General features: G+C 38.4%; 1 protein-coding gene across 1 annotated transcript in view; it reads right to left on the bottom strand.

Moving 5' to 3' along the window:
- Window positions 1–16,245, bottom strand: part of ME3 (malic enzyme 3) — a 1,533,849-nt gene extending 1,517,604 nt beyond the window's left edge. The window contains exons 1-2 of the mRNA XM_044071202.1: window positions 15,818–16,245; window positions 15,321–15,552 (exon numbers count right to left, since the gene is read on the bottom strand). Of these exons, the coding sequence (XP_043927137.1) occupies window positions 15,321–15,545 (225 nt within the window). The 5' untranslated portion in view covers window positions 15,546–15,552; window positions 15,818–16,245. The remainder of the gene's footprint in view (window positions 1–15,320; window positions 15,553–15,817) is intronic.
- Window positions 16,246–17,108: the final 863 nt, after the last annotated feature.

The following is a 17,108-nucleotide window of genomic DNA, read 5'->3' as shown; positions in this document are numbered from 1 at the left end:
CCATAACTGGAGCTCAATACAAAAGACATAGGTGTCCTGAATTACCTCATTCCTCCAGAAGTCAGTTATGAAATATGGAGGGGATGGTGGGTGGGTTGATGAGAATGGACAACACACAAGGAATGTTATGGTAAGTACGTATCTTCTTTAGCTGATGTTTTCCATTTTCCTGCCTTCCTCAACTAATGGGACACAGTCCCCAGCTATTTAAAGTCCTGGGTAGACTCTAAGGAAGGATATTCCTGAGTATAGTTGAGCTAAAGACTGCTCTTCCCCACCAGACCAAATCTAGTTTGTAATGAATGATAAAGGTGTGAGCATTTGACAGAGTTGCAGCTGCACATGTACTGTCCACAGAAGCTGTAGACTGGAATACAGCAGAAGTTGTCATAGATCAGACTGAATGCGCATTTAATGGTTATGGTAAGGGGAGATTCAATTTGTTATAGATAAAGGAGATGCAATTTGTCAGCCATCTAGCTAATGTTACCTTTGTAACCGATTCACCCAATTTATTATGCGCAAAGGAAACAAATAACTGATCCATCTTTCTAATCTCTTTTATTCTGTCTAGGTAGAAATGTAATTGTCTAGGAACATCCAGTAAGTGCAACCTATATTCCCCTTTACTTGTATATTGTGGAAAAAATACTGGCAAGTTAATAGATTGGTTAATATTGGATTCTGACACCACCTTAGGAAGGAAGGCAGCATTAGAACGTAATGTGATCCTATCCTTATGAAAAATCAAATGTGGAGGCTTAGGAAATAATGCTTGAAGTGAAGTTCTGAAATTCTTCTAGCAGATGTCATTGCTAATAAAAAGACAGTTTAGTTCTGAAATTCTTCTAGCAGATGTCATTGCTAATAAAAAGACAGTTTTCCAAGTCAAAAATTTAAGATCGCATTTATCTGCAGGTTCAAAGGGAGAGTCTATTAAGGCTTGCAGTACTAAATGTAAATCCCATGGTGCTATGGGGTCTTTAAATGGGGGTCTTAGCAGAACAGTATCTTTCAAAAATGCTCTGCACAGTTTAGAGGAAGCCAGGGAAGAATTTTGAAATCCAGCATGAAAGTTAGAGATTGCTTTGAGTAGAACTTTAATGGCTGGATGGAGCTAGCACCCTCATTAAACAAACTTGCTAAAAATTCTAGAACAGAATGAATATGAGCTGCGAAGGAGCCTATCTGATTATGTTCTGCCCAATAAACAAACCTCCTCCATTTACTCCTGCAGAGTTTCCTAGTAGAAGGTTTATGGGAAGATTACAGGATGGAACAAACACAGAAAGAAAGCATTAGATGCCTGGCTATTAAAGAAATTGGAAAAACCATGCTGTTAGTTTGAGATTTGAGATATCTGGGTGAACCATGCATGTCAGGTGAGACAGAAGGTCTGGAATTGGATCCAGAATCCAAGTGGGTATAGTAAATGAAGCCAAAGGAAGGGGAATCAAACCTGACAGGGCCAGTAAGGTGCAATGAGGATTACTGTGTTCTTCAAACGGGTTGCTTTCTGAAGGAATTTGGGAATTAGGGAAGTGGTAGGATAAGCATACAGAAGACCAGGGGCCAATCGTAGAGCAGAGCATCCCCTGGTGATTTCCCTGGTGGGGGATCAGGGCAAAGAACCTGCTGCACTTGTTGTTTAGGGGAGATGCAAAAAATTGCAGTAAGGCTGGCCCCACCCACTGAAAATCATTTCCATCACTTTCTTATTGAGAGACCACTAGTGAAGTAGTAAAATGGACCTGCTCAGTTTGTCTGCTATCACACTGGGCTTCCCTGGAATATGCATTGCTATTAGAAAGGTGTTGGAAGATATCACCCATTGCCGCACTCTGAGGGCTTCTCGACACAGGGGATAAGATCTAGTTCCCCCTTGCTTCTTGATGTAACAGACTACTGACATGTTGTCTGTCTGGATTGCAATCGTCCTAAGAGGAAGAGAGTCCTGGAATGCCTGCAATTCTGACAGCACGACTCTCATCTCCAGAACACTGATATGCAGATTGGCCTCTAACGGGGGACCAAGTGCCTTAGAATGTTTTCCACAGGAAGTGCCTCTTGGGCTGAGGGAGGATGTACAGACAACCTTGTAACAGCTATTCAAACTGCATCCAACAGGAAAGGTATTCTTTGTATACTTGGGTTATTCTTATCTTCGCATACATGGGCTGAGAAAGCATTGGCCATTGTGTTACTAGCATCCACTGAAGAATTCTCATGTGGAATCTTGCTAAAGGGACTAAAATTATTACCCACCCTGCCCCTGGGGGAACTAACTCCATGTGTGCCCTGGAAAGGACACAGAGATTTTCCTGAACCACATTTTTGATTCCTGGAAAAGATCCTTTGAGAGGTCAAAAAATGCATGCCCGCTACAGAGAGGGTCTTTCCATCTTTCCATCTTTCTCACACCTGGAGAGTGTGCCCTTTACTGTAGGGCCAATTAAAGAAGTGTTGTTAAATGGAGCATTGATGAAAGATGATTGAAGGTCTCCGCAAAATCATATAGGCACATCCAGGCATGCCTCCTGATGGAAATGCCTGAACCCACAGCTCTTGAGGCTTTTGTAGCTTGCAAAATAAGCCCCATGGATGAACTGCTTATAGGCTGTAGGGTAACCAACTGATAGACTAATGAAGCTTGAGCTTCAAAAGTTCCAGTTCCAGAAAGGGATATGGACAACTCTTTAATCAAATCTCTTTGTAGCCTAGTAAAATGTGCTAAATAGTTCAGTGATCTAAGTGCAAAAGTCGCTGAGACATTAACTCTTCTCTTCCCAAATCTGTCTTTGCCCTTGACTCTATTAGGAGGATTGGACAGTGGAACTCTGCTCAGTGAGTTCCTTTTTTGTAGCCACCACCAAAACCATGGCATCTACTGGAACCTCTTTACTGCAATATTCCCGGCCTACTGGTGGAGCCAAAATCCTGTCTGGTCTTTTGAGAAGTGGCTGAATTGTATCAGGTTCCTTCCACACCTGCTTGGGGATGAAATCAATAAGTTCATCGGCTGGCAGAGTAACCCAGGAGGAAGACTGACCAGTAGCAAATGCTTCCAGAAATACTGACTCCTCAGGAGAAGGGTCTTGAGAAGACCAGCTGCCACTTTGCTTTAGGAACACAAAAATGTCTCCACGCAAGACATTATCAGGTGGTGATTTTGGGGACGCCTCCCCTGCATCAAAATCATTTTGCACTTTCTCTTCCTAAGGACTTCCTCGGTGGGTGGTCCAGAGAAGTATCAGAATAGATCAATATACTCTGCTGGGTAGACTGAAAGCTTTGGGCTGGCTGCCCCTGTGGGGTAGAATGTTAAAGATCACAGTGCAAAGTCATCTGAGAAGTAGAGAGGGGATCAGAGGAGGAAGGACCCATTTGACCTACTGGAGCAGAGAACAGTCTCTTCACTACCTCAAAGGCAGACCGCTCTGGACAGATAAAAGCCAAAGGAGCCAAGAAAGGGAGTTTCTAGCTCATCACCTCCCTCCACCCCAAAAGCGATCCACCTGAGGCATAAGTTCCAGCACCAAAGCTCCAACAGGAAGGGATGGCTCTGAAATCCCCTCAGATCCAACAGGGAAGCTTCGGCTCCAAGAGTCATCCGGCTGTCTGGATATCAGAGCCTGTGCACTCAGAACAACAGTGAGATCTGAAGAAGATGTTTTCTTCGGATCTGAACCAGACAGACCCAGAAAACTCAGATCAGAGGCTCTAAATCCATAGGCTGAATCAGAAAAGGAGCTATTATCGATGGAGTGGTAGATGGGCAGAATTCCTGATCCAAAGGGGTAGGAACCTTGGAAATTCGCTTCTGAATTTGCTCTGTGAAAAATGTTCTCATCATCCTCTCCACATCTGCTTCCATGAGACTCCTGGAGAGCAATAGGATACCAGGGATGGTGATTTTGAGTGCCTCTTGAAAAATGGAGAGAGCACCCTGGAAGGAACCTGATTCAGGTTGGTAAACAGGTTGTCCCTGGCAAGGGCTTCAGATCCAAAGATGTAGAATCCAAGATATGTTTGGTCAGATGCGATGATAGTCGGATTGGACATAGCTTTGGATCCATTTTTTCTTTCTTATTGGTTCAGAAGAGGTAGAGGCTGGAGAATCCAAGGATCTAGACTTTTTTGACGGGTCCTTAGATTTTTGTTTGGGGGACTAAACCCCAGCAACAGCTTCAGAAAAGGAAGATGGCAGTAATCCCTTTAAAATCAGCTTATTTCTCTTGTCTGCTAAAGCACGGGGGTTGAACCCACAAGAAATACTGCAGTCCAGTTGTAAGTGTTCTGGTCCTAAACAAAACACACAAAGATTGTGAACATCAGACAAAGGCAACTTGTGCCCACACTTGTCACATTTATTTTAAAACCTGCAGGACCTTTCTCAGACATTTTCTTAGTTGAGAGAAAAAAGTTAAAGTAAACTTTTTTTTAAAAAGCAGAAAGGAAAAGGAAAATACCAGAAATGGTATACAAGAACTACAAGAAAGAAACTGCAGATAAATAGAAATTACCACAATGGTAAACGTAGAAATTACTCTAAGTGTAAAGAGTAAATGGAAGGAGACAGGCCTACCAACAATGGTAAGAAGGTTTTACACCTAAAGTGTAAGAAAGATAATAGAACAACTTAAGACGAAAAACTATTAAGGAATAAAGAGTAAAGAAACAGTCGTTTGTAGAACTTTTTAGAAAGGAAATAAGAAAAAGTGACATCTCTCACTGAAGACTTGACAGCTGAAGGCAACCACGTCTAAAACCCTAAAGCGGCAAATGAAGGATGTTAGGAGTGGTGCATTACGGGTAGGGAAGGAACTCGAGAGTTCATTGGTGGCCACAAGCTAGTAAAACAGCTGAGTCAGATCAGAGGATTGGATCTAATCCTATTACTTGAGGAAGGCATGAAAAAGGACAACATCAGATCTGATGTCTCTAGAAACAGCGTCTCCACAAATAATAACAACATCATCATCTGCTCCCTGGGTACAGTACAAAGATGGCAATACTAGTAATCTAGCATATGCATGCCCTTCCCGACTCTCCCCTGTATTACTAATGGACACAGACAACTCCTAAATGCTTTACCCAATGCATGGGTCCCCTCAAATTATCTATGGTATGATCCCAGTTATTCTCATTAGGGGCAATATATAATTATCAACCATGGGATGGATAAAGCCAGTTTATAACCAAGTGGGATAGGTTACTTTGAGTACAAAAAGGGAAGATGGCTAGGCTTAAAAGGGCAGCTAGCCTAGTGCTTACCTATGACCCTGTAACACATACCATTGGTAACAAAGTGTGTTGTTGCTATACCACTTGTTCAGTCCAGCACATCACTGCTCTGTACTAGAAAAGGCTAATTGGCTCCCTTTAACTGAAAGTATCACATTTCTTCTTTAAGATTTTCTTTTCAGACTAGTGATCCATCATAAATGCTTACCACTCTCATATATTTAAAACTCTTATATACGAAACTGTAACTACTTAGTACTGCAAGTCAATACTTTTTATATACATGTACATCCTGTATAATATTAAAGAGTTACATTACATCATTTACTGCTATGAATATTTCTATACAATATAGCTAGCACCTCTTTGTTTAGGTTTGTGAACCATTCATCCGCATTTAATGTTGTACTGTTTCATAAAATCTGCCTTTTTTCAAAAACTGTTTCCTATTTGCTTTCTAAGGCCTGGGCTGTTGCCAAAAGTGTCTTTTGGCCAGCCCACTTACCTGGTTAGCAAACAAAATAGAATACATAAATAAATTTATCACTCATCTGTATCAGAATACTATGAAGGTACAGCACTCTTTTTTTTGTGATGATTTTTGCAAGGGAAGTGGGGTGACAAGGGATAAAAATATATGAACCCATTAATTAACTTTGGATGTTATAATGCACATATGTATCTCATTAGTGGGGATATAGCTTTAAAATTATTTTTGAGAATTGGGTCATAGAGAGTCTTACTTTTCCACAATCTAAAGAATCAAAAATTCATAGGACTGTTATGACCTCCTGTTTAAACACTTTTTGGACTGTTTCTTAATGTACTGCTGTCAGCTTAATTATTCCAAGGACTTAGGATGAATTTTTGAAGATTGCATTGTGCATTTTAGGAAATTCTGTAACTCACGGTAAGCATCTATACAGTGTGTTGCTGCATGAAAATGATGAACTAGAACTCCTGAAGCCTTCATGAATCCTCAAAAAATTTACAATGTTTTTTTTAAAAAAGGTCTAAAAAAACTTAAGATATATTTGTTTCTTTAGGTTCATATAGGTTCATAGGGGGTTACTAGGTTAGTGGCTCTAGACCCCTTACAAGCCAAGCCGTGTTAATTCCAAGTTGCTCCATCTGTCCCTATTAAGTGAATGTATTTTGCAGAGCTAGTCTACAGTCAACACTGATTCCTCCTGTCCATGAGGGACATGGGTGCCACCGCCAGGGTGAATTTGTGGTCTCCCATCCATTTGTCAGAGTTGCACTTAAATAGGGTTGGTGAGGAGCTCTGCTTCACAGAAATTGGAAGTCTGATCCAGAAGAGTGTCAGTCTCTGGAAGACATATTTACCTCTCCAGCATGTTCTGTTAATGCCACAGGTTAGGTTAAGATCCCTAGATTGAGTGAGTCTTGTGCCATTAGATTTGTGTACGTGAAGCCTATCCATCAGGGCAGGTTCGGAGACTGCCCTGTAGGCAAGGCACAAATCTCCTCTCAGCAGCCTATATGATCCAGAGTACAATGACAAGGCTTTTAGTCTACCCATGTACATCATGGTTTGGAGGCCCTGTATTTTCTTGGTGAGGAGTGGTCTCTCCGCTGCTGCAGGTGTCTGTTGAGGTACATGCAATAGGGAGCATTGTACTCTGTTAGTGCTCTGATGAGGGTCGCGTACAATGGGGCTATGACATACTTACTATATTTATTACTGTATAAAAATGTAATTAATAATAGAAATGAATTTATGAAAAGGAAGATGAATAGGTTTAATCCAGTTTCTGATTATGAGCTTTCTTGATATGGTTAACATAGTCTTAAGTAAGGAAACAAATAAAACTAATAATTCAGATATTTATTTAAATAGAGTGGTTGAACTATTGTATATCACACCAACATTTATTAAGATATTCAGTCACAGAATATGTACTGCCAATCTGTGTTTATATTTTTGCACCCCCACACACAAACTCACTCATATTAAACATTTTGCTTATCTTATAAGAAGTATAGAAAGTTCCATGAATAATTTTCCAAATAAATAAATAAAACAATAAATAAGAAATTGTTCCTGCATTAGATATGAAAATAATAGATTTTTTCAGTAAAACACAGACCAGGGTATAAGCTTTTTTTTAAAAAAAATCCTAAATACTGTACTGAACATACTTTGCAAGCATTATTTTATTATTAATTAACTTTAAGTGACACTCCTTAACTACAAGTCTAATATTTTTATGGAAGGTAAATGCAAGTATTTCCAAGCAAAATCAAAGGAATAATCTAACCAATATATCATTTCCTTAGCAATAGAAGCCAAGGTACAAGTTTCAACATCTGAAAATCCAATGTCACATTTCACCCAACTTCTCAACTAATTTTAATAAACATTTTATGCTGACTGGGAGACCGTGGCAAATTTGACAGGAGTTTATTTGTCCAAGTAATACACACACACAGACATATATATATTTTTGGAAAATAGTGAGAGGATTTCAATTGCACATAATACGACAGACAAAACAGTCAGTCATTCTTCAGAAGTAAAAACATGCCTGTCCAAGTAGCAGTACCTAAACAGAACTAAGAACTTATAATTTTACCATTATACTAGAATCTGAATTAGCAAATGCAATCAAGCCAAGATATTCTAATTTTAATCCCTATTAATTCAGAGAAAATTTGTTTTTTTTGATTAATTAGATTAGATTTCATTTTCTTATCAGTGAATTTTATATTTGATAAATGTCCAAATGCATACAAGTTCTTTATGGACTTTTAATACATTATCTGCACATTTGTTCATTACCAACCGAAATATACTTACTGCAGAGTTTCCCCTAGATATACAGGTGTAAGACTTAGATTTTTAACAGCAACAGCAACAGATACAAGTTTATAATTTCTGATAAACTGGATATGCAACCCACGCAATTATGCGTTCCTTAAAGTATTTTGATATATGTAGGACAATTTTGTGTCTCTGTTGTTTGTTTTAGCACACACAGATAAACAGACTGCCTTCACTAAAGAAAACCCTGCTGTGTTCTCCTCTACATCACTACATACAAACCATCCTAAACGGGCTTCATTTGTTTTTTCCAGGCAGTCAAGTAGATCAAAGTATCCAAATATCCACTTTCAGTGTGATTTAGCAACAAAATTAAGTAACTAGAACTGGATCTGCTGCCTTATGAGTAATGCTGTCAAGGCTGGCAAATATAGCTTTCATTTCTCTAACATCCTCCAGACTCTGTGGCTGATATTTTCTACTCCTAAGAAAATCACCACAAAGTTTCTTCTGCTGATTTTACCATTTCTAAATCACCACAAGTGGTTAATACTTTGCGCAACCAAAACAACAAGCATGAGTATAAGGTTAAGCAAAAAAGACTCAAACATAGTTTTAGAAACAGACCTCAACAAACTCATAACTAAAACATCGCCAAATGTAGAAATACTTTGAGGAACATCTTCACTATTAGAAACTCAAGAAAAATGCTGCCATTTTAGAGCTTGCAGTTTCACATTTCTAAGGACGATGATGGTATATGGAAACAGTTGTGTCAATGTACTGACAGAGAATGTCATTTTCACAACTATTTAATATAGTATTACTTTTCTGATGAGAAGGTGATTGAGAGAGCCAAATGCTGGATAAGATGCAGCCTTGTGCTGATCATCTAATGCTGAATGGCTGGGCCGAGTAACTACATACAGCATACTGCACAGTAAACATTTTTGAGTTTATTGAGGTGTATTTATTCTCTACACAACATACATTCACAGTATTTTATTATGGCTTGGTCTGCAGTTATCTTTTATGATTCTTTTCAACATTAACAAACAAATGTGCTGTTTTAGAAGTAGGCAAGGGGGGGCTGCAGCTGAAATTCCCATAACTTATTCTACAGTTACTATGTGATTCACTGCTATCCCTAAATCACAATTTTCATAACCTGTTGTGTCCCTCTTGGACAGAGGCAACAGGTGCTGATTTTAGTGTCTGCTTGAACCAGACACTATTTGGAACATGGGCTGAATTTGGCTAAGCTTGTAAGGGCCCTGGGGCCCTTAGCCTAGTAACCACCTATGATCCTATGTGAATTAATCATATGAAAAAGTTTTGCAGCCACTACAATATTAATGAAATGTGTTTTTAACCCTTATGATGACAGTGAAGTACTTTTGTGCGTTACAGTTATGGGTCTTCAGTAAATTTACTTTCATCTGTGCGTTTTACTACCCCAACCAGAGGTTAAGGTGCAAAATGACCAACAGGTGCACATGAGTTTGAAACCTGCTTGGGGCATAAGTGGGCAGCAGCAGAAGCAGTATCTACATGTAAGAAAAGTTTAGCAATCGACTTCCATAATATGTCACAAAAACCCTACGTGGTCTACCCATAGAGTTGCCATAACTCAAGGGCTCTTCTGTGTATTCTGCTCATCTGTACTGCTCATGCTAACACAGTATAAATACAAATGCAAGATTTATCTAAAGGCAGCCAGTTATGCAAGATTTAAATGTACCTTATTTCCAAGAAAACAGGGAAAAGAGAAATCAAGTTATTAAAATTACACTTCATCATCATCATCCGGAATGATGGGCTCTTTGCGCCTGAATCTCACTGGAGGCCTCAGATGCAACAAGTTTTATAAGTTAGTAAAACAGGTGTCTCCCAGATGAATATCTCATCAGTGGGTGTCCTCGATGCTTTATGGAGCTGCACTCAGTGCAACCCTTAATAGAACGCTTTCTCACTATTTTCTACAGCATGTCCATTTGTATTTCCTTCTACACAATGTCCCATCCTTACCACGGATAAAAATAAATGAAATATGAGGGGTCACAAGAAGGCAGCCCTTCCTCTACTTTAACTGGACGCCCCACATCAGCATATAATGAACTGACCAAAAGTATGATCTCTGAATACTGGCTTATCTTTAAACCTAATGAAAAAAGAAGACCAGTCAAAGTTTAAGAAAGTGTACTAACAATGTGACTGCCTACACCATTTATCAGCTTAGGAGATGGTTAGTAAATATTTTAAACTTGAATGAAACATTGCTTTCAGACTGTGAAATACATCTGCTCTTCCATTCTATCCCGATTACCAGCAAAGACTAAAAATGAAGCAGGAACGAAAGAGAATGAGTTTATTTTGTGGCTGACTTGGCTGTGCAAGTGACAAGGTTCCATGTCAAAAATGTGACTCTTATATGACTGACAACTAGTTACAAGTGAGATCACAAAATAACACTTCCAGATATATTTGAAATTCAAAATGTAAAAAAAAGCACTACATTTTTTTTATATGTGTGAATTGCCTTTCTGCCCCTCACACCCCTGCTACACACAGTATCACAGGGTTAAGAGAAATCTCTGACACAGACTGCAATCTCAACCTTTTTGTACAAATCACAGGACTCGCACATTAGTGATCACACAATAGCATGCTGATCACTAAATTATGCTTCACAATTACGTCTTGCGCCCACGTGACAACTAGCACTGTACAGTCTCTGAATGAACAGTTTAAGGCAGCCAAATCAAAACTGCTCATGAGGCAACACTAAGAAATGTTACATTTACTCTGCTACTTATATAATACATTGATATGTGACTTTGTAGGAAATACATGACAGTAAATTATGTTCAAACTGAGCAGTTTTGTTTTCTTATGCACTGGGTTAACAAGTATCCTTAGAGTAGTCATACGTTTTGTTGAGAAAGTTCTGATCAAACTATGCTTGATGACATGCTGCCTGTCAAATTTCTGTTCTCTGAAACTGTGATATCAGTGGACTTGCCTTTCTTGCAAATATGCGGCAATCCCAGAGTTATTTATAACAGAGAAAGCAGAAGGTCTATCCTGCATGAATGATGCAGAGAAGTAGCTATAACCCACACAGAACATTTCTTCTTTTCTGTTTTGGGTTTTATGACAAAGTGCCACTTGGTTCAGTTCTGTTCAATGAAACAGCATTAGCTGAAAATATCCTCTGCTAAACAGCATTGCACTACTTACTAAAATTAATACGTACTGTTTTGAATGAAGCATATATGTGTGCTTACGTTTTGCAGTCTTGTTAGAATGTGTTATTAGTAGATGCACTGAGTTATGGAGAAGAAATTGAAGCAATCTAATCCAAGGTGAATAGTCCTGCTCAGCAAATATACTGCAATGTGGCATACAAGGTCACTCTGTGTTTGCGCACAAAGACTATCTAGGAACCACACTTCTGTTTATTAAGCAGTTCCCAGTAACATAAAAAGTTAAACAGCAAAAATTAAAAAGAAGAAAAAAAATGCTGGAAAAAATTAAATACAAATAGTAAGAGTTAGAGGTACAGTTAATTGAACCTTACCCTCAGTCACAAAACAGATAAAGCAAGCAAAGTTCATCAAGATTAAAGCATGCATTTTTTTCTTCCAAAAGCTAAACGTGTGTGGAAAAATACATCTAGAACATGGGAAAGCCTACACGCAATCCATAACTTTATGACAATAAATTAATAATATAATGCATTAACTGCTAACTTGTGAGCACTGACATATGCCTTTTATTTCAGTATGTCACTATAAAGCTCCCAAATTGCTCAGCAGATTGTTGATCTACAGCAAAGACACTAGTACATACTGAAGGATTAAACAGAAAAGAAGTGGGTTGATTTTCCACTTTCCATGCCTGATGAATATGACAAGATGAATGGGTCTGCTCTATGCACTTTATGACTTTATTTTGAGCTGGGGATGAGGAGGTGGGAGAGGAATAATGATCTTGTCCATGTATATTAACAGACGGTTAAATGGAGTGGGGCATGGTTCTTTTTCTGGATAAAGGAGTATGTGGCATAAAACCACTGCATACCCACAGTGGGCACTGCCTGCCATGACAGAAATGACAGACAGCATATAGGCTAGTTACAGAAAGGGATTTTACTTCTGCTTATAATAGATGACAGTTTACACTAAGCAGTTTGGAGTACTGCATTACACTGTACTGTCCAGTATCTCAATAACTGGCTCTTCTGCCACTCAATTATGGAAACTGGACTGCAAATCATATGCTGTTTTGGTCTCAGCCACGATGCCATTGCTAGGTGAATAAGGCATAGTGGTCTACTTTGCTTGTTATCACAGAAAAGAAATTTTATATCAACAAAGTAGGAATCAATAGCCTTACATGTCTGTTTTCAGAAGTGACTAAGGAGCTATGGTCACATTAAATGATCTGTTGAATTGTACAGCAGCTGCACAGGTTCCTGCCTCTGCACTTGGGACTAACATTTTCCCATTTTTTCAAAGTCCCTCAAGTACATACATGTTGTGATTTACCTGTAGTCTTTAGCTTCACATCTTTGTACTGTACAAGATGCTTCATCTGTGTGTGGTCTGCCTCTATGCTTTTACCTCCTACCCATCTAATGTACAGCTGATATTTCACTCCTGCTTTCTGCAGACCTTAATTTTGCAACTTTTTTCATCTGTGCTTTATGTACTAACTGATTTTGGTGTTTTTTTTTCTGCTTTGCAGCCTGGGCTGTCCCACTAAGTGAAGCACATGTCGCAATGGGCAAGCTTTACCTTCTTGTTAGATGAGTTTTATGATGCACATCAGTTCTCCATTACAGTGAAATCTAATCATTTATGTATTATTTGCAGTCCATTTCTGGGGCAACCCAAAAAGTGCCAACAATCAGTTTATAACTACTGAAAAAATGCAACAGGAATACTTGTTGTATAAATATCTATTTTACTTAAGGTACACATCTGTGACCCTTTTACAAACATGTCTTTAATAATAATAAACATAAATTATTACTAATGCTTGGCAAAAAATGAAACGTATAACAGGAAGGAGAAGTCAAAAATGGATTAATAAATCTAAGATGAAAGGGAAACAGAAAGGAGGATGGATAATACTGGAGGAGAAAAAAGCTGAATTATTACTCAAGTGGAAGGAAAGATGGCCCTAGGAACACAATAAATCAAACTGTTACCAATACCCATTACTCTTCAATTTAAAATGATAGCAATAGAAGGAATTAAGATAATTCCACTAGTGCATTTCTAGTTGCTGAAAAAATGTGACAATGTCTCACTTGAAACTTGTTTTTGAGTAGTTTCTATGTAGTGGTACATTTTTAGCAGCATGCATTCAGAAACGTTAAATTCCTGTGCTTGCTATGAAAGGGTTCAATTTAAGATTAATGAGATATCTACTGATAGCAGACTCTTGGAAAGAGTATGCCACTGTAAAGTATCCTTCAAGCTGGATACTCTTCAGCATAAACAAGACAAATACCATCTAAACCATCGGTCTGGGAAAGGAGCTGTGATATCACCATCCAATATACAATTTATAGTGCCTCAGATTGACGAGATCTAGAAATGTTGTCAGTTGCAGAATAGACAAATTTGTTATTCAGGTTTGATGCACAACTCATGGTTTGCCTGTTTTTTTTTTCCCTGAATAGATCTGATCTTTCTTCGCACATTTATTTTCTAATTTTGTGTTTCTCTGCATACATAGTAAACTGGAAGGTATATAGACAATTATGATCTTGCAATACTTGTTTTTTTTTACTTAATTTTGTTGCAAAACAGCCTTGTGTATTCAACACAAACAATTGTTCTGTGAGTAAATAGCTATAGTTCAGTTTTGATGACCTCAAACAAGAGTTCCTGCCATTATATGCAGGATCCTGTTGTAACTCCTTTAGCTACAAATGATCCTACATTTAAGCCACATTACTTTACCACTACCAAACATGCATTTACTAAAGTAGATCTAATGGCAATAATACCATGAGTGCTGTGGATACCATTCTCTTACAGAAACAAAAGGTTCTTTGTATGGTGTACAAAGAATTTCTTAAGACAGACCACAGAATGAGAGTAGTCTGTGCTTGAGTGAATTGTGTACACCTCTGCTTTCTATTTTCTAATCCAAATGTGGGGCATGTGATTCTCTCAACAACTATGATGGTAGGTAATAGCGTCAAGTTAACTTATCAACAAATTGCTAAACCCTATCCTCATATAGCAATGACAATATCTAATCTAGAAAGCTCAGCAGAAAATAGGTGGGCAGGGAGGCATTCCTAACAGTAGGCTAAATGCCAAAAGGATGAATCTCATTTAAATGAAGTAAAATGACTGGCAAAGACTTTAGCTAAAGATTTACTACAATACCTCACACATTTATACATCCAGTTTATAAAAGGGTAACCCCCTACACCCCAATGTGGAGGCTATGTCCCTAACTCCCTCTTAGTAGTAAAATACAAAATACAATGCCCTTACTAATATAGTCACTTTGAATCTGAGCAAAGGCTGGGCAATCTCAGTCTGACAATATATTATTAAGCGACTTGTAATATATTAGTCTGGAGTATGGGTCCAGACTCCAACCTTGGAGATGTAGGAGGAACTTGCCTATTACAACACTACATATAAATGTGTGTTCTGTTGGAAATAGAGTATTGTGGTAAATGTTCAGTCAAAGTCTTTTCAGTCATTTGGTTTCAGTTAAATGGGACTCAGGCTTTTGGTATTCAACCTAATGCCGGGAAACCTTTGATCAGGTCAGATCCTTCTACTGTAGAGATAATCCACTTGTTAGCAGTGTTTATTGTAACTATGCAGGCATGAAATAATTGATCTCATTTATACTTTAATTCATAAATACCATACTTTCTCATTTCCCTTTTACTAGAATTCTTAGAAAGGTCACGATACAAAAGTAGCTTACCTAGTTTGTGAGCATACTGTTTTTTATGTGGCTTTACTGCTTATTTATTTCTTACCACTTCTGTAACAAACTGGACCTGTTAAATAGTGAATATCACGCATGTTCTTAAACATAAAAAGATGACATAAGGAATGCTTTGTAAATTCTGACCCTTGTCTTTACCCTCATTTCTCATCCTCATTATGCTCCTTCACCACATGCAGCTTCTGTCACTGTCAGTCTTTCCCACTAGACATAACTTGTGTTTATCAGAAGACTACAATTTGTCTCACTTGGCTTTCAATGTATTATAATGACCTCTAGCATATCAGTTCCAACTTACTTTGTTCAGATGAGGGTTTCTTAGGATGTCATAACCCCTCTTCTTAGTGCTAACAGGGCATGATGGTATGGGATTTCCTGAATGGCAGACCCTTACCAGACCCCAGCTGGGCCTGCTCCAGGTTTGTAAGAAAGGAAAGTTTGTTCTCCCGATAATCAGTTTCACCAGATTCCAGGGGGTGTTCTTGTGCCCCAGCATCATGCTTGAGATCATCAACTTACTCATTTTCTGTCTGAAATAGCAAGCACATATTTCACAAAGTATAATTTGAGAGTTGTACAAATTCTAACTACACTGCTAAATTTAGAACAATTCCACAAAGGCAAAATGTGCACTGTATAAAAATGTGATTACTATTAACAACACCGGCCATATCTAGTTTCAAGATCCTCAAAATGTATTTATTCTAACAGCATATATACCAATCAAATGAGACAATGTGCAGCCAGGAAGCATTAGGAAGAAATCTTAAATGCGTTAAGTTTTTGCTTGCTTACACTATTGCGATAGTTCCAGGTTGAGTCCTCCCTGCGATAAATGTCTGTTATAGAAATTATTGTATTCAGATACAGAAGTGTGATTGAAAAAAACACACGAACTGGTCAAGTGCATTCACTATTGCCGGTTCAGTTCAGAAAATCAACAGCCAAACCTATGCAGGAGCTTTGAAGCTGACAGCTCCTGTTAGCCGCGCCTCCGACAATAACTCCCTGACACTCAGTGGTAGACTATCACGGAAACCAGAAATACGTAACTGGGTGTTTTACATATTGCGCCGGTTGTTTATCCAAAAAAAAATGCTTATTGAGCTTTACTGTATCAGATGATGCTTTGTAGGGCGAATTTTAAGGTATTTCTAGAATTAACTGTTATCGGGCGCATGCGCCATTAACGGTGGGTACGTATTGATACTGGCACTTGGAGTTCTTTTGCCACTCCACTTCGTCCTTTGTAGCTGTAGGTTTGTGGAAATAAACTTCATTTTTATCAAAATTATTTAGACCTTTTTGTATTTTTAAACTTTTTGTAAACTACATTGTATGTAGCATGGACCATGCTGCATGGTGATTTGATGTACTGTCCTGAACCACTCAAAATTTAGAAACCGTTAAAACCGCAGTAGTGACTGACAAATACAAATGATTTGCTTATACTTATGTTTTGTATTCCGAACTTCTGTGATTGTAATGTCGACAGAACTTGTACCATGGTATGCCCCCAAGATGTATTATAATTTGGTTACCGAAATGTTGCAGTGTAATATGTGTATTTAAATTTGCTGTAAATTATTTGGCCTAGCTTTCATCTGAACCATTCACCTCCGTGAATAACCTGCGGTATTCTGATATTTTAGTTGAGTGTAACAGCCTGTATTTTTTTATCTTGCTGTAACCGCCACAGCAATCAAATAGATCCCGAGTTAGCTCTTTTAAAGAAAAGGTACTGAAAAATCAGAAGTGCGCAAAACAGTTCTGAAGATTTCAATAGTTCATAAAGAAAGAATCACGGGTAACTGTTAATTTATTTGGGGGGGGGGGGGTAGTTCATGAAGAAAGAATCAGGGGTAACTGTTAATTTATTTCGGGGGGGGGTAACGTAGACAGGTGTGATTAAATTTAAAAACAAAAGCAGGTAAAAGTAAATAATACAGCGGATCACCTTGTCCGCTCATGATTGCCAGTGGCGTTTTACGGTGTCGAGTTGCCAGCCTGGCGCCCAACCTTCCACAGAAGGCACACACCCAAGCACTCCCGCCTAGGGCCAATTTAGAGTGTTCTTCAAATAAGA

Source organism: Protopterus annectens, chromosome 5.part0 (genome assembly GCF_019279795.1).
Source record: "Protopterus annectens isolate FY-2018-M chromosome 5.part0, PAN1.0, whole genome shotgun sequence".
NCBI classification, from domain to species: Eukaryota; Metazoa; Chordata; order Ceratodontiformes; family Protopteridae; genus Protopterus; species Protopterus annectens.
Note: the sequence above shows the minus strand (reverse complement) of the source record. Positions and strands in the feature narration are given on the sequence as shown.